We start from the raw sequence: 21,767 nt of genomic DNA, 5'->3' as shown, positions 1-21,767 counted from the left end.
TTTATGTGTTACACCTTACACATTTTTGTGCTAGGTCCCCAAGTCAGTAATTGGATTCCATGTACTTGGATACTAGAATCAGCACTAAATTACATATACTATACTATGCAGATGTGACCTCATACATGTAGCAACAATATGCCATACGTCGAGAAACGCGGACGCGACTTATCCACTCTAAGAGGTGTAGCGTACCAGCTTTTTCTTTAATTGTATCTTACTTGCATTGCAGACGCAGCGAAACACCACTCACAGTGTACGAGAGCCACTGGGCTGTGACTAACCGCACAGGAACTAGTTTTGAAAACATGCAAAGTCGCAACGGAACCTGGCGTAAGAAAGAGCCACAGCCGCTGTATCAGAGCCCTTCTTACACAGATTCAGACTATTCGCACACAGATGTACAAATGTCACACATCAAATTGATTAGTGTAATGTAGCAAAGTAATTTTGTCACTTCCAGCTTTTTTATTTATGTGAATAAGATGCACATTTTGAGTGAGAAAGTCGCTTGGTGTGCCGAGTCACCCAGGACATGGGTCGCTAAATGGGATTCTTTGGCTCCACTGAAGCCACAGTGTAGTTGGACACATCTGTATATACATGTATAAATATACAGTATATACATTAGCACACATATTAGTATTATCATTAAATAAAACAAAAATTGTATTTACCATTGTATTCAAGGAACAGCTGAGCTTCTAAAGAAGACCAGAAGCGGCAAAATACTTCCGCAGGATACTATGTGTAACTGTACTGTGTGTGTGGGACCCTTACGTGTGTGTAATCTGGGTCTATGTATTTTATAAGAAAAAGAATATGCAAAAGTCATAACACAAAAAAGTGATTAAATCTTAGTGATAATTCTTAAGTCTGCAGCAAACAAAAGTGAAAATTGTATCCAAATCTTTATATTAATTCTGCATACCGTTTACATTATCCCATGACAATTCTGCACATAAACTTACATATTGAATGTAACACATTTCTTATTATTCATTATAAAAGAAATACCTAAATGTAAAAGCAAACATAAATAAATAAATAAAAATTACCCAAAGTCAAATAATTATACAACTTGAATAAATAAAAGTAGAGCAGCACTTATAGCAGCCAGTGGAAGAGAAGTCTGAGAGAAGCTCAGCCTACGGTGCGGCACGTTCAATTCCACATGGTCAGTTAAAATCGTGGCTAAGTAGTAAGGAAGGGTTCATTACCCATCCATCATTACTAGTCTGAGAGCATGAGATCTTGCATGGCTTTTTATATTATTGTCTAATAATGATTTACCTTTATTACTATGTAGACATGAAATGGGCAATCACCGTACTTCTAGATCTGAATATCCAATTATGTTGCCCAATCCTGATACAGAAACCACCAAACTCCCTGATCTTGATCTCCAATTAATTATAACTTCCGTGATGCAACACCTCTAAAGGTATGAAAGCCAAACCTACATGAAGCATGATAACACAGCTAGATTAAGTGACATGTATGAATATAAGGGAGATAAGTGGAAGGGTAGGATGAACAAACACAACTGTTGTTTTCTTATGGAAATCCAGATATAGAAATTAGTAGAATAGTAGATTAGAAGTCAAATCAGATATCACGGTTTGTATTACAATGTAGGGACTGATTTCATGTGACCAGAAGAGTTCTGAATTTATGTCACTCTTTGGGCCTGATTCTGAACTGAGAGCTGCATCCGTGTCTGCATCATTTGCTGGTACTGCTTCAGTGACTTTATGCAAATACTGCTACACGCCCTTCCCTGGTGTACAAGCATGTGCCTGAATGTGCAAGGCCTGATGCCCACTCATATACTGCTTGGTGCATCATTAAACAGTACCATCGGAACTTGCACCAACCCCATGCGAGGTGGCGATTATAAGTATATGGCCTGCAGTGTGACAGATTATGCATCTGAGTTCGCAACATGCCTACGACACTCCCATAATAGGGCCCATAAGATGAACCATCTCTGTGCATCCTCATAGCCACTTCCCAGTCACCAACCAGGAACGCTCAAATCATTGAAGTCATTTCTGAGACTGTGCATCTTAATTGTACTGCAACTCTGTGCGCACAGACTCTGGACACACAAGCAGTGCAACGCAAATGCCATAGAAAAAAATGACTCAACTGCATCTGACCAGCAGAGCGTCTGACTCACAATCAGGCCCCTTATGGTTCTATCATGATCTTTTTCATTCAGTGAATAAAAAAAGCTCTAGAATTATATTACAGGCCTATTAGCTGCATCACTCTAGAAACCGTTTTGTTCATATTAGTGGTTCCTGCGTACATTGCTTGAGCAACACATCTAATACTGAACAATTATTTCTCAGAACATGAAGAACATAAATAAAAATACAAAAACAGATATACAGCTCTTGTGATTTTCCTACCGTAGTATGGACACTAGAAAGAGCACTATGTAAACTCATGGAAGCAGAGTGTAATGCCCAACAGTATTATCAGCGTGTCAGTAATTCTTGTAGACTGTATGAAATCTGGTAAAGGTGCAGTTATTAGTCTTTTGTGAATTGTTCTACAATTTCACATTTATATTTTTAATTCTTTACCAGTTTGGTTCAGTGGCTTTGGAAAACTTATGTTCATTGAGACAACTAACCCATTAAAAATAATTATGTAAACCGCTGGGTATTTTCCAACAACTATTGTTTTGGTCTTTTAAATGGCTTACAACATTTAAAGATATTTGCTAGCTGTTTCTAATTGCCAAATACTGTCCCAGATTTTATAAATGTGTTGCTGGAAATGTCCCTATTCCTCCGCATGGACCATCAGTACAATAGAATTTAAATTTTCTGCATGCTGGATGCAAATCATCCTCTATTCTTCTTATGCTGGACATACACTATACAATTATCTGTCAGATATCTGTCCAATCTGGCTGGTTGGAATGAAAACCTTGTAATGTATGGGAGCAAATGACAGTTGATCATATGGTCTTAAACACTGGAAAACGGATAAAAAACAATTGTTCAAATTGGTTCAATATGTGTGATTTAACCAATTTGCCTGAACGACCATTTTTGTTTGTTTTCCAGTGTTTGTGAGCAAATGGTTGATTGTCATTTGCTCCCATACATTACCAGGTTTTCATTCCAACCAGCCAGATTGGACAGATATCTGACAGATAATTGTATAGTGTGTGCCCAGCATTAGATGTAAATGGGGGTTAATAAACAGTATTAAAAAATATCCAATTCAGTAAAAAATACAGGATAAGGAAATTATAGGGACTGTAGTACGCCAGGGACCGCTGAGGCAGTGAAGCAATGTGGCTGTGCTGCCTAGGCCGCAGTGTTCCAGGTAAAAAAGTGTGGAATGTTAGTTAGTAACTATGCATAAAGTTTGATTTGCAATGTTTACAGTAGTAGTAATGAAGAAAGCATATTGATTATTATATAGTATAAATTATAGCAACTAAACTGGAAAGGAAGCACTAATTAACAAGGGTAAATAATTCCACCCCTGTCCATCCATATAACGCTCATACATATATGGGATATTTGGAACCCATCTCCGTATATACAGTTGGAACCCATCTCCACATAACAGTTAATATAGTGAGGACATGGCAAATGCTTGATGAGTTATCTGAACACAAGATGGTACCTACAATGTTCAATATGCTGTTTAGTACAAGAATAGACTTAGTAGAATAGTGGATTCGGGCTGAAACAAGAAGTGTTAAGTTTCCTACTAAGGGCCTAATGTAATTATGAGTGATATGCTTAGTATAGTATCCCTCGTTACTACTCTTAAATGGTGCTCTAACCAATCAGCTCCTAACTGTCATTTTACAGGCTTTGTTTGAAAAATGACATGAGCTAATTGGATGGAGCACCATTTATGATTAGTAACATGTGATAACAAGAATATCACTCGTTATTAAATCAGGACCGAATGTTGTAGCTAGTTATTTATCAAGGAGGTAAATGGCATGTGGGTAAGTAGTACCCTTAGCAAGTGCAAACATTGTAACAACCGCCACGCCATAAAGGACTGTAATCTGAGAACTGCATGAACAGAAGTGCGCTCACATTCATACGCGGATAACTGCCGTGCACTGTTCTACATAGAGTGTTCTTTAGTAAATTTAGCTAGGCCTGAAGCAGTATGGCCTAATTCAAATGAAGCATTCAGTCTATCACACTTTCTTTTAGTGGCTCAGACACAGACACAATAAGTAAATTGCACTAGAACTCATTAGAATCGACATTTTCCCTGAAATATGTTGTATCCAAAGTCAAGGGGCTTTAAAGAATAAAGATAATAGAATTATTATGTCTCAGTACAGATATTGTGTTACAGACGTGTCCTCATACACCTAGTCACAATACGCCATGTGGCACGAGATGCCAGGTCCTGTACTTCCCTACTAGCGCGATCCGCGATGCGACTAAGACGCACCAGGACTGCACTTATTAATGTGATATGTGACACTTGTATATCTGTGTGCGACTGGACTGCACTGATTAATGTGATATGTGACACTTGTATATCTGTGTGCGACTGGACTGCACTGATTAATGTGATGTGACACTTGTATATCTGTGTGTGACTGGACTGCACTGATTAATGTGATGTGACACTTGTCTATTGTGTGTGACTGGACTGCACTGATTAATGTGATGTGTGACACTTGTATATCTGTGTGTGACTGGACTGCACTGATTAATGTGATATGTGACACTTGTATATCTGTGTGTGACTGGACTGCACTGATTAATGTGATGTGTGACACTTGTATATCTGTGTGCGACTGGACTGCACTGATTAATGTGATGTGTGACACTTGTATATCTGTGTGTGACTGGACTGCACTGATTAATGTGATGTGACACTTGTATATCTGTGTGTGACTGGACTGCACTGATTAATGTGATGTGACACTTGTATATCTGTGTGTGACTGGACTGCACTGATTAATGTGATATGTGACACTTGTATATCTGTGTGTGACTGGACTGCACTGATTAATGTGATATGTGACACTTGTATATCTGTGTGTGACTGGACTGCACTGATTAATTTGATGTGTGACACTTGTATATCTGTGTGTGACTGGACTGCACTGATTAATGTGATGTGTGACACTTGTATATCTGTGTGTGACTGGACTGCACTGATTAATGTGATGTGTGACACTTGTATATCTGTGTGTGACTGGACTGCACTGATTAATGTGATGTGTGACACTTGTATATCTGTGTGTGACTGGACTGCACTGATTAATGTGATGTGACACTTGTATATCTGTGTGTGACTGGACTGCACTGATTAATGTGATATGTGACACTTGTATATCTGTGTGTGACTGGACTGCACTGATTAATGTGATATGTGACACTTGTATATCTGTGTGCGACTGAGTCTGTATACGAAGCTTGGTGTGGCCGCTGCATGGTAGCACTTTGAATACAGATTCAGACTCAGTCATACACATATATACAAGTGTCGCATATCAGACTAACCAGCACAGTCTCCTGGTGCGTCCTAGTCACATCACATTGTGACTAAGATACATTTTTCGTCCGACAAAGATGCTCGGTGCTAATAGAGTCGCACGGGACCCGGTGCGCTGAGAGGGGTTATTTTGCACGACTGCTGCAATAGTGTATAAGGACATGCATCTCTGTGCTAATTAGTAATATTGTCTTTATTCTTCGCAGATTATTCCTATTTATCTTAATTATTTATACTATATTTTGTCTTTTTTTGGATACAAACTATATATGCTTCCCATTTATAATCTTAGTATGTTGGATTTGTGAAACCACTAATACTGTCATTTAAAATTCCCTGAATTTATATAATAATAATAATAATAGTAATAATAATAGTAATAAAAAATATTAAATAAATACATAGACAACTTTATAAATCTAAAAACATCAATGTACCGTATCCTCTCCCTGCAGCCATACTATAGTCTGTTCTGTTCCATCTCAATGACTTTCTATACTACTATAGCACAGTCTGGCTATAGTGACTTCTAGTTATTGGCTATTTCTCAGCCTCACCTAGAAGTGTTATCATTAAATAGTTACCTATTGTTATCACTATAGTAGTGCTGCCTGCCAGTGTATTATATTGTATTATACAGGGATGTATTGAGCAGTAATTGGATCCCAGGCTCAGCAAACTCTTTATTCCAGGGATTATGAGACCAAAATCCAATGACTTCCTTTCCCTCACTTGTAATCAGTAGGGCCATGGATGTGAGAGTATGAGGCCTGAGCCGCAGTGTCTTCCACCATCCCACCATAATTCATCTCCTGCAGTTGCCTAAAGAAGGCCTGAGTACTTTGCACCCATCCCCTACACCCACTCTTGCAGCCCCTACAGACAGCCACTGCTTATAGACGAGAATGATGTCTGAGACATGTCACATGGCTATCATTATATAAATGAACAATAACCATAAACAAACAGCAGTACCACAGATTGCTTATGAGATGCAGGACTATCTTTGCCTCATTTCCAAACTCAATAATTAATTTTGTCTTTAACTTACATAAATAACATGTAAAAATGTGGGGACACGGTCACCAGGTTAGTGCAGCCCAGATGACTAATGGCAATATATTCATATGTGTGAAACATACATCTCACTCCAGACATTTACCTGCCTGCCTTTCAGATGTCAAAACAAACCATTTCTTATAAAGGGCAGGAAAAATAGTATGTATGGGAAGATAGCTGTCTAGCTGCAATCCTGCATGTTTAACAGCTGCCATCTCATTTGGGAGAAAGACATTTTAACCCTGTCATACGAAACTGGAACAAGTAATTGTTATTAGACCAGTTTATCCTGCAAGGGATGACTTGCTGGACTGGAGACAGTATTCATGGGCTTTAATGGTCACTGACAGCTGAGAGTTAATTTGACATCTAGCATCTGAGTGGTGACAAAGTCACATGCCTGGCATTCCATGTGGGGTCAGGGAGTTATAGGGACCCCAAATGACTGACAGATAGATGTGTTTGGTCACTCAACTAGCAGTCAGCCTGTAAGAAAGGAAGATTCTGGGTGCTTCTTCTTGTTTTCCAATGTAACTCAGTGACAGTCCAGTACATAGCTGTAAAGGGAAACTGCAGTGTATCTGACTATCAGAAGCTTTTAAATACGAGTGGACATGATGTTCAGGATGAATAATTGAGTAGCCCTGCTGCAGAGCGCTGTATGAATAACATGGAGGCCCTGGAAGTTTCAGGACAGTCTTAACGCCTGGTGCTGTCACAGGAATCAGAGCTTCGGCTCCAGCTTTGACTGCGGCTCCTGCTGTTTTCCCGGGAGCTTCGGTTCCAGTCCCTGCTGCTGCTTCTCCTACTGCTTGAACTCCGGCTGCGACTGCTTCTGTGACTAATGTAACTGCGACTCCTGGACCTGCTTCTGGGGCTGTACCAAGGAGCGGTGCTGCTGGCACTGCTGGAGGAAGATGGACTAGGCCGGTAGTATGGGATGGGACGCTTGCGGGCACTGTGTGAAGAAGAATGACAGACACATTAGCACAGCTTGCGATGGATTTTCATAGCTGGCATGCCAAGTTGCTTTAGGTCACAAGTGCCATGTAAGGACAGGTCTGATTGTGAGAACTGTCTATATTTAGAATCCACATTGCTAGTTTCCTGTGCTGGAAAATCTTGAGTTATTATTATTACTAATCTCAAAATTATTGGGAGGTATTAGTTGTGCCAGATACATTCTTTTTTGAGATTACACTAGTATTAAAAATATATATGATCGCTCCTTATAGTTTTTGACCAGATGCTGGGGCGTGAAACATAGGCATGACGTCGATAAACAAATATTATATATAGACAATAAGAAATGTAAAAAAACATTAACATCTAGAACTAAGCGGTCAATTTACTAAGCCTTGGATGGAGATAAAATGAACGGAGATAAAGTACCAGCCAGTCAGCTCCTACCTGCCATGTCACAGGCTGTTTGAAAAATGGCAGTTAGGAGTTGGTTGGCTGGTTGGTACTTTATGTCTGTTCAATTTTATCTCCATCCAAGGCTTATTAAATAGACTCCTAAATAAGGATGACTCAAGCGTGTTCTGACCCTAGCCAAACATAGCGGTTTTTACATGGTCTTTTGTCTCCTGATACCAATTAATGAATGGATGAATGTGTTTCCCTCAAATGTGCTCCATCATGGTTAAGAAATGTAGTAAAAATATTTTGGGGTGACATTTTAACACACAATACTATGATATATATTTGGCATGACGTTTGCTGTATAAGGTAGACAAAATAAAAGTCGACTTGAAACAATGGGTAGGGTGGGCCCTGCTCACAAAGGAGCTTCCAATCTAATGGAAAAATGGTTCAGCCTAAATAAGAAGAGCGAAGGAACAGAGACTGGGACAGTTGTGAGGGTGTACCAGTGGAAATAGTATAAGTGGGAGCAGAGTATTTAAGGATTTGAAGGCTGACATATAACATATTAGGTCATTTCTATAATTGGGCATGAGAGAAGTTTTGTAGGTTTTAGTGAGAGGTGGTTATCAGAGATGGTGTCAGACACAGGCCTGAGGCAGACATAACAGGTCATGGGGTAGAGCAGTGTTTCCCAACCTCGGTCCTCAAGGCACACTAACAGTCCAGGTTTTAGTGATATCCATGCTTGAACACAGATGGTCAAATCAAAATAACTGCAGTACTAATTAAGACACTTGTGCTCAGGTATGGCTATCCTTAAAACCTGGACTGTTGGTGTGCCTTGAGGACTGGTTGGGAACTCCTGGGGTAGAGTATTGCAGGCTGAGCTTTTAAGAGATATGAAGGGGTGGTGTTGTTAAGAGCTTAGGGCCTGATTCAGAGCCGGTCGCTATTTGCGCTCGCTCATCCAGAAAATAGGGGTGGCTATTCAAATGAACCGTTCGCTGTTTGCGGTCTGTTCACGCCTCTAGGTCTGAACGAGCGAACAAAACTTGCGGTAGTTTTTTGGGAAACTACGCCCCCTGTCCGCTCGCATCCTACGTCATGTCCGCTATTTATTAGATTAATCGAGTACATCGAACAGGGTATGAGCTGCTCGCTATTCTTGTGGTTGGTTTTTGCTACCACAATTTTGCGAGCAGTTCTGGCTATAAAATAACCCAGTGACGTGGTCAATGACGCTGCTGTTTTAAATATGCACACCCATAAAACGCCCGTTTTGACCTTTAAGCATGCCTGCGATCGGATCTCCACTCCCCGTTTTCAAGCACCTTCCCCTGTTACCACCCACATACGCCTCATCCTGTCACTCAAATTAGCAGGCATTCGCTATTTTGCAAGCACATGAATTTCGGCCGCACTGACTGGTTCGCGCATGCGTATAACGATCCGTACGCATGCGCAGTTGGGCAAACATCGCTCGGAGCGAACGAGCTGCCACTTACGAGTGGCTCTGAATCAGGCCCTTAGAGCCTGATTCAGAGTTGGCAATAGAGAGAGAGATAGCACTTAACTGTGAACCTGGACAAACCATATTGCAATGCAAGGGATGTAAATACATATATTATTTTACATGTGGGGTAAATACTGGCTGCTTTTGCATGTAGCCCACAAATACTGCACAGCTTTATTATTACTCTATAATTTAGATGTCAGTTTGGACACCTCCCTCCCAAATCTAAATCTCTCTGCACATTTTAAATCTGCCCCACCTGCAGTGCAGCATGGTTTCACCAAGATGATCAGTTGAGAGAGATATCTCTCTCTATTCCCAAGTCTGAATCAGGCCCTTAGTCCGGGTGAGCCTCCTATTCTTCCTTTATAGTGCCAAATAGTAATTGTCATATTCATTTGACATAATAATAATAAACATTTATAACAATACATGTCTGCGTACATTTTCATCAATAGAAAATATTGCGGTATGGTATAAAACGTTGACATTCAGAACCTGTCAACATACAGGTTCTGAATGTCGACAGTCAGAATGTCAACATGGACTTTAGGTAAACGACCAATATGTGAACATGCAAAAAGGTCGACATGGTTAACATGTCAAAACCATGGTTTTTTACCTATTTTAGCCTAATCTTAACCCAATCTCTAACCCTAAAAACAAGCAATAAACCATATGTTGACAATCTAGTTTCGACAGGTTAAATGTCAACATTATGAACACATACCTCCCAACATGACCCATTCCATGAGGGACAAAATGTTCTGTTCCTGGACTTCTCTCTTAGTTTATGATTGCTGTCACCTGTGTTGTACTAGTTAATTGATGATAAAGGTGTTTCCCCACAGGTGATGGCAATCATACATTATGTGGGAAGCCCAGGAGCAGAGCATGTTGCCCCTCCTGGAATGTGTCATGTTGGGAGGTATGTGAACATGCCAAAATTTCAACCACTTTGCATGATGACATATTGATTGTTGGCCTAAAGTTCATGTTAACATTGTCACTGTCAATAATGCAGAACCTGTTGACATTCTAAAAGTCGACATTCTAAACATTCTTACCATCGATTGGATTGGATTGATATTGGATTGGATTGATATGAAGTTGTCAAGTATTTAACAAGTACTTGTATTTACTGTGTGTGCTATTGGTTGTGCTTTATACCTAGTGATCCTTCTTGCTTCCAGGTGACTTGGGGAATCTCTCCTGCGCTTTCTCATAGGAGAATAGGAGCTGCGTCTCTTCCTGTGAGCTCCTTTGCGTGTCTCCTTTTCGGCAGAATCATTTTTACTGCTTCGCTCTCGATCTCTGTGGGAAACAATTAGGTTACAATTGTGCTCTTCAAAGTGGCTTATCATCTCTTACCTGGGCACATCATAGCTGTCAAAATGAATATCATCTCCAACTGGCTCTATCTCTTCTAGACCTACCCGTTCCATCCTCCATAAAGTCCAGCAATCTCTTACCTGCTTTATTTGAAATGGTAAACCCCCACCCACGGCTATCCTCTAATATTCTTAAAAGCCTCATTCTAGGGGAGTCAGAGGACTCCCTGATATCAACTCTACTACCTAGCTGCGCATTTTTCCCAAATTGCCTCCTCCTATTCCCCTCCTAGGACGCCATCTTGGCATAAAATTGAGTCCAACTGTATAAACCCACCCAGATCTATCCTCCTTATGGGGCCTACAAAAGAAACACAGGCCTCCCTCTTCTAGTCTACCTCCGACCCTTAAATCATTTATGAAATTATAGACTCTATACTCAAATTTTCTATCATCTCTATTGACTCTCCACTTACTCCCAAATGGTATAATCCAGATTTTCCCCCAGGATTACATACTAGCCGCATGAAACCTTGGGCTGCAGTGTCACTTAAATTTGCTGCTGATTTCAGTTCACATGGGCTATCACTTCCTCTCCCAGCCCTCCAATTGAAAGCTTCTGCCCATACCATAACTCTTTTAAATATTTTTAAATACGCCACTTTTTCAGATCCCTGCCTCAGATCTCACTTCTCTGCATTCTCACATCTCTGTAAATATTGTCCTATGTCCAAAAGTCATAATATATCAAGTCTATGACATCCTCCTTGATGCTGCCATCCCTGATCAAAATCCCTATGAAATGTCCTGGGATACAGAACTTGGCTCCACCGCCTGATTAGAAGGTCTGGGAAGACATGAGATTAGCTATTGCCAAATGCTTCATTTCCACCTGCCTTAGAGAAAGATCATATAAATAATACTAATACTTGTACTATACCCCAGCTAGGCTCTCCCAGAAGTTCCTCTCTGCTTTGTCCCTCTGCTGGAGAAACTGTGGCCACCGGGGTACCCTATCCCGTGTCTGGTGGACTTGTCCTGTGCTTGAACCTTTCTGGACAGCTGTCCATACCCTCCTGAATATTTTATTGAATCCCAGATACCAAAGGATCTGTGTATCTTTCTCTTATGTTACCCCCCTCCTGACCTTTGCAAACCTTCTGTCAAATTGGACTCCCACATATTAGTCACTGCTAAAAACCTAATAGCTTGTATCTGGATGAATCATCTTCCTCCATCCTTCTCTGTTCTAAAATCCCATATCTGGCATATCGCGACTATGGTAAAGGCCAGACATTTGCTCAGGTCTGGGCCCTTTGGCTCTCCCATAAGAGCACCCCCTCCGCCCTTGCTCCCTGCACCCGATCCTCCATTTGACCCATGCGGGATGTAACGGTACACGTATGTCTCACTCTCTTTTACTACTCTTCACCAGAATATTCTTGACTTCTGTATTTCTTCTATTTTTCTCTTTCTCTTCCTACCACATGTAGTACCCCCTTTTACAGCACCTCTCTGTCCAAGTGTCAGAGTTAATTACGTTACTCTCACTTTTACCCCAATCCTTTTTTACATGGCAGCAGGACATCTGCAGGTCCGCCAGGGCTGAGAAGAATTCAGTTTACAGTGAGTGTAAAGACAGAAGAGAAAGCATCGGGACCAACCGGCTCCTGAGGGAGACACTTCCTAATGAAGGAAATTCCATTTTGAGTGGAGAATGTCTTAATTTCAGCACACTGTCCCTTTTTGAGACAGTCCTAATCAACCCTGTCCCTCAGCTCATTTCACAAAAGCTATAATTAAGGAGAAGCTGATTCTCCAACTATATGGGCTCACAGATTAACTCAGCTGTGTCTGTGGGGGCAAAATGGGAGAGCAGGAGATGGATCATATCAGTGTAGAGCTTTACTGAGAGGGAGAGACAAAGATTGATATCTATATAAGCGCTGACGAGTCCCCCTTTTCAGGCCAGGCAACAGGCACGCTTACTGGGAAACTTGACAGACAACTAAATGACCTGTTTCTTGGGCTACGTAAACCCCTGGGCCCCATAGCAATACCAACCCGTGCACCCACTATAGCTATGCACATGCCAGGAAAAACATATTCTTTACCTCTATAACCTTAGAATTAGAGAGCAAGATATTAATAGGCCCACCTAGTATCTTGCATTTTTGTATTTTGTAATATGTAAATGTAATTTACTACCTGCTGGGACTATAATGAGAGTAACTGGGACTCCGTCGGGCTCGTGAACTTCTACTTCCAGTGCTCTTCCTTCCAGATTTTGAAGAATAGCTGGGAGATCTCGAGTATGATCTGCAGAGAGACATAAAGATAATGTGACAATTGTACAAATGGGATGGGAATGAGCAAAGAACCCTCACTGAATAGTCTGGCTTAGTTTCACTTTTAGAGCACGCCCTTAGTTGAGTTATACATTTCTCAGATTATCTTTCATCAGGGAAAGAGAACAGGGCTGGATACCCAATAAGGTCTCCAGTGGCATCACACGGGGAGTGTGGGGTCTGTGGGCCGCACCCGAGTGTCACCCGCCGAGGAGTGACACCAAAGTGCCAACTCCTCCTCAGTGACAGAAGCCAGGTGCTACACTGTAGCATTACATGCAGCACTCTTCTCCTGGCACAGTGAGGGAGCCGGCACTGCAAATAGTGACCCCTAGCAGTAAACTCTCACAGTGGTTGAGTTTTATCTTCAAAATGGGAAAACATCTGGATGAGAGTTTAAACTATGAGAGCTTTTTGAGTAAAAAAACTTGTGAGTTTGCATGTTCTCGGACTCTATTACATTGGCCGAGTTTAAAAAGTGTACTGCTAAACTCTCACATTTTCTAACTGTCACCCTATTACAATTGGCCCTATATATTGATACAACACATTGTTGGGACATTGGTTTGCCGGGTCGCTGAGGTATGTGTGAGGTGTGTCATTTAACAATGAGTCGATTCTTTAATAATTTGCATTCCTTTAAATGCACAAAAAACAGTACTCAGAATCCCCATGCGGCTTAGTTACAGAATTTACAGATATATTTGACATATTTTATATATGATTAAACTTAACCGGAGGCCTACCTTGCACCTGAAGAACTAGACCTGCTCCGTGACTTTCTGCCAAAAGATGACCTACAGTGCGATGAGTAAGAGCTGATGGAATGACTTGAACTGTGGGAGTAAGACCTGGTGCTGCTGTATGATGAGCTCCGTGATCGACGACTGTGTAAGGAGTTTCTGTCAGGTGATAAGTCAGAGACGCTCTTGTGTTCCTCCAGACAGCCCAGGCATGAGGACAGATCTCTGCAAAAGAATCAGACCCATCTCTTAACGTATAATTCAAACGATTTCACTTTTCTTTTCCTAAATGGGTAAGAAAGATGCTGTGGTGGAAAGAAAATGTGTGTACAGCTCCGGTGTTACATCAAAGTTAGAGACATGAGACATCATTTGTTTTATTTTAGTCTGTCAATAACATCTCTGAATACAATTAAAATGGAAACTGCATATATGTGTGATAAACCATTACACCACCCGTGGGCAGCACGGATGGTGTAATGGGCAGCATTACTGCCTCACAGCACTGAGGTTCCATTCCCGCCATGGCCCGTGGTCTGTAGGTTTAGTGATGGACGGTACAACTGGCCACTTACAACTTACGGTAACATTCAGAAGATAATAGCTAACAATCTACCAATGGGGTAACAAAGTAAAATGCATGATTTTATTGAGCTGGAATATGCTGCATATGACTATGAGAAATACACTAAGTGGTTATGTGAGACCTCCTATATTTATAACTCATGGATATTTACAAGCAAGTCATAATACAACTTCTCTTCACCTCTTAGCCTGTGTCCGGGAATCTCCCAAAACAAGTGCTGAATCCTTTGAGAAAGAGAAGCAACTGGCTGATGAATTTCCGGAGTCAGAGATATTGTCACTCTGGCCATTTGGGGTCTTCCCAGAGGAGGGTACATGTCCAAAACCCTGGTGAGTAGGGCTGTCCTTGTCCTGACTGATCTTCAACACAGAAGCCCCCGTCTGCATCGAGGGAGGGGAACACAAATCATTTCCTGAGTCATACTCATGTGTGACTTCCTTCTGACAGCCTCCATGACTCTCTGCAGTGACCAAAAGGCCGGGGACTGTTTGGGAAATCTGAAAACACAAGAGAGTGTTGACATAGGTGGAACCCAACATTTGTATTCCAACATGTCAGTTAGCACCACAGTCACTTTTCAGAATGTGTTTCTTTTAATCATTCTCCGTATACTGTATATTTTATTAAACAGAAAAGAAAAGATAACAAAAACAAATAAGCGGGCAGTGGAAAAATGAAACAGAAATAGGAGAAAATAAACAAACAAAAAAAATATCTGTACAGAAAGTCCACAGAGGCGTCTGCAGACAGTGAGAGCTGCAATGATACAGACACCATGCACAGTTTTGGCATGCACCCATAGAAGAAGAATAAGACTGAGAGTGAAAAAGAAAAAGGTATTGCTGTAAATGTAATGAGCTTCCTCTCTGATTAAACATTGGCACGGCAAATGGGACTAGGAGGATTGTTAGATTTAATGTAGCCGTTATAAGGTTCAATTGTGCACAGTGTGTTCTACAGATTTAATTAGTATATGGAAAGAGATAAAGCAGCACCTTTCTGTGCAGTGGAGACCTAGCACTCAGAGCTGTAACTAGACTTTTTGGTGCCCTGTGCCAAGAAGAGCAGTGGTGCCCCCTATTATTTAAATAGGGAGATGACACCCAAAAAAGGACCATGGCCTCTTGGGGAAGGGCCAGGGAAGAGATAGGGGGGGCCAGGAGATGCTGGGGATAAAATAAGAGGAAGCTACAAGTGAGAATGATAATAAACAGAAAACTGAAAGGCCCGAACAGTGCCCCCTGCCCTGTGCCATGGCACAGGTCACACTACCCTAGTTACGGCTCTGCTAGGGGAAGCAATCGGGAAGCCGACTGCCTAAATACTGGCAGCCGGCTTCCCGTCTGTCTTATCCCGGCATGGGTAAAATGCCGGGCGTCTAGATGTAGACGCCCGCATTTCCCCGATGCTGGGAGACCGGCGCCCGGCATCCCGATCGTAGTGATGCCGGACGCCGCGAGCGGACAGCCGCGCGGGGGGGGGGGAGGGTTAGGTTTAGGGCTCCCGGGGGGGACTTAGGGTGAGGCACCCCCCCGAGAGGGTTAGGCTAGGGGGAGGGAGGGTTAGGCACCCCCCCTGGTTTAGGCAGAGGGGGGGATTAGGGTTAGGCACTTGGAGGGGAAGTTAGGGTTAGGCACCCCTAAGGAGGGTTAGGGTTAGGGGGGTTAGGTTAGTACATACTTACCTATCCACGATCGGGATTTCCAGCGCTGTCGGGCTTCCGCTGCTTCGCACTCTGCTCCTTTCGGGCTGCTGCTGACGGGAATCGAACCGCCGGCCATGCGGCCAGCGATATATCATACCCACTCCCCTGCTAGCACTCAGCCATTTGGCGGCAGTCATGTCCTTACTCTCATACTGATGGAAAACAGTAATGATACATAAGAATGTCATTAATTTCATGAGCCATTAAAAATCTTAGTCAGTTTTGGCCATCAGTAAGAAAGGTTGGGTGTATGAACTTGTTCAATATAGATGTATGGTTTAGCTCTATACTCATCCTGTACCAGTTTCTCAGGCCTGATTCAGAGATGTACGCTAACCTGATGCGCATATCTCTGATGTTTCATACTCTGCACGTGCAAAGGGTCATGTGACCCGGCAGGGCGTTCCCCCAGCCTCTGCCTGATTGACAGGCAGAAGTGTTTGGGAGGCGGTGGACCCCCGTTTTCAGAGAGTGCTGAGGCCAGGGTACACAGACTTCCTGGCCCCGCAAGCCGCCAGGCCCCGCAGCCTGGCCAAAGGGACAACAATGTCTCAATTGGGATCCCAGGCCGTCACCTCAGCCGCAGCGCTGGGATCACGCAGATGCAGCAAGGAGGTGTCTGACTCCTTCTGCATTTGCATCTGAGATGGAAGGAATTGCACAGCCACTTGTGTGTGACTGCACAATTCCGTCCATCTCTGAATCAGGCCTTCTCTTATATCGAGACCCTACTCCTTCCACTAACTCACAGTCTGTTCCTGCTTCCATCCATTCTCCTCTTCACATCACACTACTGCCTGACCTCACACAAAATCAGATGGGTGGACAGATCAAATATGAAAGTGAAAAGACACAATCTTAGAGCCTACTAAACAGTTTATGGTTCCCTCTAAAACATTCTGCGTATATTTCCATACTTATTTGGGGTCTAATCTGCAAGCTGCTACATTTATATTGTATGCATTTTATCATTTATTAAAAGAGTCAGTTAGGAGATTATTGCATTTTATAAAATTACATTCAAACATATTTCCAAGTGTTTGAAACCAGGTAACTAAAACATCTTACTCCTCTTATGTTGAAAGGTGTTTCTAAAGTAATAAATGTGAGCCAGGGACAATATGAGATATGTCATATTTAAATTACCTAAATTATATTTCAATGTGATTTCCTACAACTAACATTAGCCTGCTGCCTTGGAGTTGTATTGCAGCGCCCATGTCTGACATTTTAACAGAAAGGCATTTAATTCACAGCCATAATGTGATGGATATTTATGATTATCTGTTGGTTTCAGGTGATTGTCACACACCTGCTTGCCCTCTAATTGTGCAATGTATAAAGCTGGCCACACACTAGACCAACTTAAGGCCCCCATACACCAGAGATCGATTGCAGCAATCGTGCAATTTGCAATCGATTGTGTATAAAAATCTTTACCTTTTTCAATCGATTGTGGGATCTCTGCAATCAGAAATCGATTGAAAAAGGGAAAGATTTTTATACACAATCGATTGCAAATTGCACGATTGCTGCAATCAATCTCTGATGTATGGGGGCCTTAACATCCAACCAGCCAACTAGTTGATTGGTTGGAATGAAAATCTGGTAAGGAATGAAAGCAAATGACAATCAGAAATTTGCTAACAAACGCCGGAAAATGGACAAAAACTGTTCTTTGAACAAATTTTTTAGATCAAACATTTAACAAACTTGTCTGACAACCATTTTCATCTGTTTTCTGGCATTTAGGAGCAAATTGCTGATCATCAGTTACTCCCATACCTTCCCAGATTTTCATTCCAACCAATCAACTAGTTGGCTGGTTGGACAGATAATCTTTAGATGTGTGGCCAGTTTAACACTCTCACAAATCGTTACAGAGGTCCATTCAGTTCAAACTTTTGTAAATGAAGCCTCTTACAAATTTGCTATTTATTTCTAATACCAGATAATCGCAAAAATATATTCTTTAAGATATTAGTTTTGTAAAATATGGCAACCTGATAATGATTTGGCTGTTTAGCAGCCCTGCATATTTGGGGAAGCACAAAATGGTGCACTAAATTATACTCCATCTGTAAAAGTTTTTTTTTTTCTTTTGCATCAATCTATCTAAATAAACTATGGGGCCCATGTAGAGTCGAAAGGCAGGTCACCAGAATTGTTCCCGCAATTTGTGTGTATGGAAACAGATGCATATAATCTAGAGCAGGGGTCTTCAAACTTGGCCCTCCAGATGCTGTGGAACTACACATCCCAGCATGCACTGCACATAGTTTTAGCATGCTGTTATATCAAAAAGGTGGCAGTGCATGCTGGGATGTGTAGTTCCACAGCAGCTGGAGGGCCAAGTTTGAAGACCCCTGATCTAGAGCGTAGGGGCGGGCAAAAAGTGGCCTCCCAGGTGTTGTAGAACTACACATCCCAGAATGCCCAGCAACAGTTTTGCTATTTGGCCATGCAAGGCATGCTGGGATTTGTAGTTCAACAAAAGCTGGATGGACACTATGCATAGTTTCATAGCTGCCATCATTCTCAGGGCGCACTGGAATCACCCTTATCCCGGATGCAAAAGATCAGTCTATAAATCAACGTAACTACAGTCTGTGTATTCACAACTCTGCATAGCCCGCAGATCCCTCTTTGTACTCTGCCTACATGCAAACGCCCAAAAACTGGGTTGTATATGACAGTGCATTGCCTGTACTTGTGTACGTTCAACTCCGGATCAGCCATAGTGTGAAAACATGCACGGCACATTCACCAAATCAACTTACAGTACGTTCAGCTCTGCATCAGCCCCGGTACTGGGCCTACAGATGTGTCCTTGCTCATCTAGCCTCAATTCTCCATGTGACCCGCCAGGTCCCGTGCAACTCTGCTAGCGTTGGCAGGGGCGCCAAGAGGAGCCTCCAGGGCTTGCTGGAGGGGCCAGGTGGGGGCCCGGGTTGTGCACCACCCCCCTCCCACTTACATCACAGCAGCCCAGCACACGCTGCTGTGTGGTGGGCTACACTGGGAGACAGCCGCAGTAGTCTCTTATGCCTGTGGGGGGATCGATCACACTAATTGTGCCCCCCACTAGCTATGCATCGGGCTGAGGGGCTCACAGCACCCCCTCCACAGCGCCGTATTTGTTTTTTTCCCTAAGGGGGCATGATCACGCCTCCCGTGATTAGGCCACGCCCCTTAACACCGGCCCGGCTGACTGCGTGTCTGAGAGTCGGGCATTTTTTTTTTTTACGAGAATGCATCTAAGTCGCAATGCGATGCAACTAGGAAGCACCAGCAGACTGCATCATAGCACTTTGCATGCTGATTGAGAGACTCAGTTGCACACAGATATACAAGTGTCACATACAGAGACTCAGAGACTCAGTCGCACACAGATATACAAGTGTCACATACAGAGACTCAGTTGCACACAGATATACAAGTGTCATATACCAAATTAATCAGCACAGTCTGCTGGTGTGTCCTAGTCACATCGCATTGCGACTTAGATGCATTTTCGTCAATAAAAGACACAAATAAAATGCGGGAGAGAGGCTTTTTGGTGCGACTGCAGCAAAGACGAATGATGACACATATGTATGTCAATTGATAAAATCCAGCCATTTGTGAAGTTATTTTCTGCTGCTCAATCTGTCAGATCATTTTTGTTTTGAAATTGTCTGAACAAATACACTGAGTACAGATCTTTATCTACAGCTTTTTATATTCATGTTATTTTAATTAGTGTTTAGTTTGATGCGTTGCTGAAAGCTATTTGCTGTAATGACTTTGTTCTTGAATGACTCATCTGTCCATTGTGCTTAAAGCCGCCCATCCTATTATTACCAGTGTGTCCTCACATGCTGCACACTGCAAAGGATTGGGAAAATGTGTTATACAATTCATTTTTTGCACAATACTGGTGAAGAGAATCTTCATGTCTGTTTTATGTGTACTGCAAGTGTCTATGTGTTACTATCATTCACTGATTCTACTGTTGCAGGTCTACAAGAAATAAATGTATAACACAAGATGAATATGTATTTTTAATACAATAAATCATTTTTAATCAAATATTTATCACTTAAAAGGGGCACATTTATCAATGATCGCATTTGCAATGAGATCTGGGCGCGATAATAGCGCCCATGATCGCATTGAAGGATGTGATCATACCGCCCAGATGTATCAAATACACCTGCAGGGACAGTGGGCTTCATTCAGAGGCGGTCGGAGGATGCAAGCGGTCGCTCAGAAACTGGGCGGCCGCTTGCATCCTGACCGCCCACCTCTGTTGCGGTCGTTAAGCTGTGGGTTAACACCCACAGCTCTAACGACCGCTCCGGTGATGGTCGCGATGGTCAGAGACCATCGCGACCATCGGGGCTTACGACGAGACCCTAGGGTAGGGTCTCCCTTGTCGTAAGCCCCAGAGAGCTTCTGGCTCTGTCTGAGCCGGAAGCTCTCCACTGACATCACTAGTGATGTCAGTGGGGCCTCCCCCAAACGGTAGGCGTTCCCATGGGAACGCCTCCGTTTGGGCTGCCACCCCCCCGGCCCGCCTTCCAAACGGGGCGAGCTGTCAATCAACATCGACAGCTCGCCCCCTTTGGATCGAGGCCCGCTACGACCGGCGCTGTCGGTCATAGCGGGTCTCACGCATGCGCACGACGGCGCCGGCGCCGTCGTGCGCATGCTCTGTGGGGGGCCATCGACCCGGTCCGAGTGCATCGGCGCTAGTGACCGGGTCTGAATGACCCCCAGAGACTCCGAAAAGAGCTGGGACTCCAGAGCATGGGCGGTCTACTGACTATGCATGCGCTGCGGCCAATGCCGTGGGAGGATACCTAGGGAACCCTCTTCCGGCTACCTATGCCATGTGTAGCTCATGGGCTGCAGGGGGCTACTGCTATCTTCAGATGGCAGTAGCTGTGGGGGCTAAATTTTGGAATTCATTGCATTCTAGAAGTTGGTCAATATGGCAGCATCGCAGAAACTGGGGTTGCGGCTGCCAGTGGGAATGGAAAGATCGCAGCAGGTAACGGAGATATCTGCTGCAGTCCCTCTTCAAACATTTGGGGGATACTAAATATTTGCGGGGAATAAACCGCAATTATTTATTAATAAATGGACCCCTTAGGGGTATATTTACTAAAGGTAGATTTGAATAAATTTTGATTGATTTAAAATCGATCAACATCTAAGTTGTGTTTCTGGGGATAAAAATCAAATATTTACTAATAAAAACACAAATCAAAAATTGTCTGTTAGTAAATCTGTGATATAACCTCAGAAACACAACATTGAAGTTGAATCTGATTCATTTTCATCGATTTTAAATCAATAAAAATCGACCTTTAGTATATATACCACATAGTTTCTTAATGACAGAAAATCATCATAACTGATAATAAATCAACAAACCTGGGGAAGAGCATTTATGAAAGTCCTTATCGAAACTAGGGAAATTAGCATTGCTCAGGCAAATAGTTCTAAAATCATAGGGCCTGATTCAGACCCACTCGCGAGCGGCTGTACGCTCGCAAGTGGGTCGATGGTCTGCACTGAGCATGCGCACGACGGAGGGAGCTCCGTCGTGCGCATGCGCC

General features: G+C 42.7%; 1 protein-coding gene and 1 long non-coding RNA gene across 4 annotated transcripts in view; one reads left to right on the top strand and one right to left on the bottom strand.

Moving 5' to 3' along the window:
• LOC148503001 (uncharacterized) overlaps window positions 1–21,767 on the top strand; it is a 61,955-nt gene that overhangs the window by 33,814 nt on the left and 6,374 nt on the right. For both annotated transcript variants that reach the window (XR_015869953.1, XR_015869954.1), the window contains exon 3: window positions 14,644–14,785. This is a non-coding gene — a long non-coding RNA (uncharacterized LOC148503001). The remainder of the gene's footprint in view (window positions 1–14,643; window positions 14,786–21,767) is intronic.
• SRRM4 (serine/arginine repetitive matrix 4) overlaps window positions 7,064–21,767 on the bottom strand; it is a 178,089-nt gene continuing 163,385 nt past the window's right edge. Inside the window, exons 9-13 of one of the 2 annotated variants that reach the window (XM_088449250.1) lie at window positions 14,637–14,953; window positions 13,874–14,095; window positions 12,988–13,098; window positions 10,619–10,762; window positions 7,064–7,525 (exon numbers count right to left, since the gene is read on the bottom strand). In XM_088449250.1, coding sequence (XP_088305376.1) covers window positions 7,267–7,525; window positions 10,619–10,762; window positions 12,988–13,098; window positions 13,874–14,095; window positions 14,637–14,953 — 1,053 coding nt within the window. In that variant the 3' untranslated portion in view covers window positions 7,064–7,266. The remainder of the gene's footprint in view (window positions 7,526–10,618; window positions 10,763–12,987; window positions 13,099–13,873; window positions 14,096–14,636; window positions 14,954–21,767) is intronic. The other variant, XM_088449251.1, reaches the window with a different exon arrangement.

Source organism: Taudactylus pleione, unplaced genomic scaffold (genome assembly GCF_031769625.1).
Source record: "Taudactylus pleione unplaced genomic scaffold, aTauple2 ptg000479l, whole genome shotgun sequence".
In the NCBI taxonomy this organism is placed as follows: Eukaryota; Metazoa; Chordata; class Amphibia; order Anura; family Myobatrachidae; genus Taudactylus; species Taudactylus pleione.
Note: the sequence above shows the minus strand (reverse complement) of the source record. Positions and strands in the feature narration are given on the sequence as shown.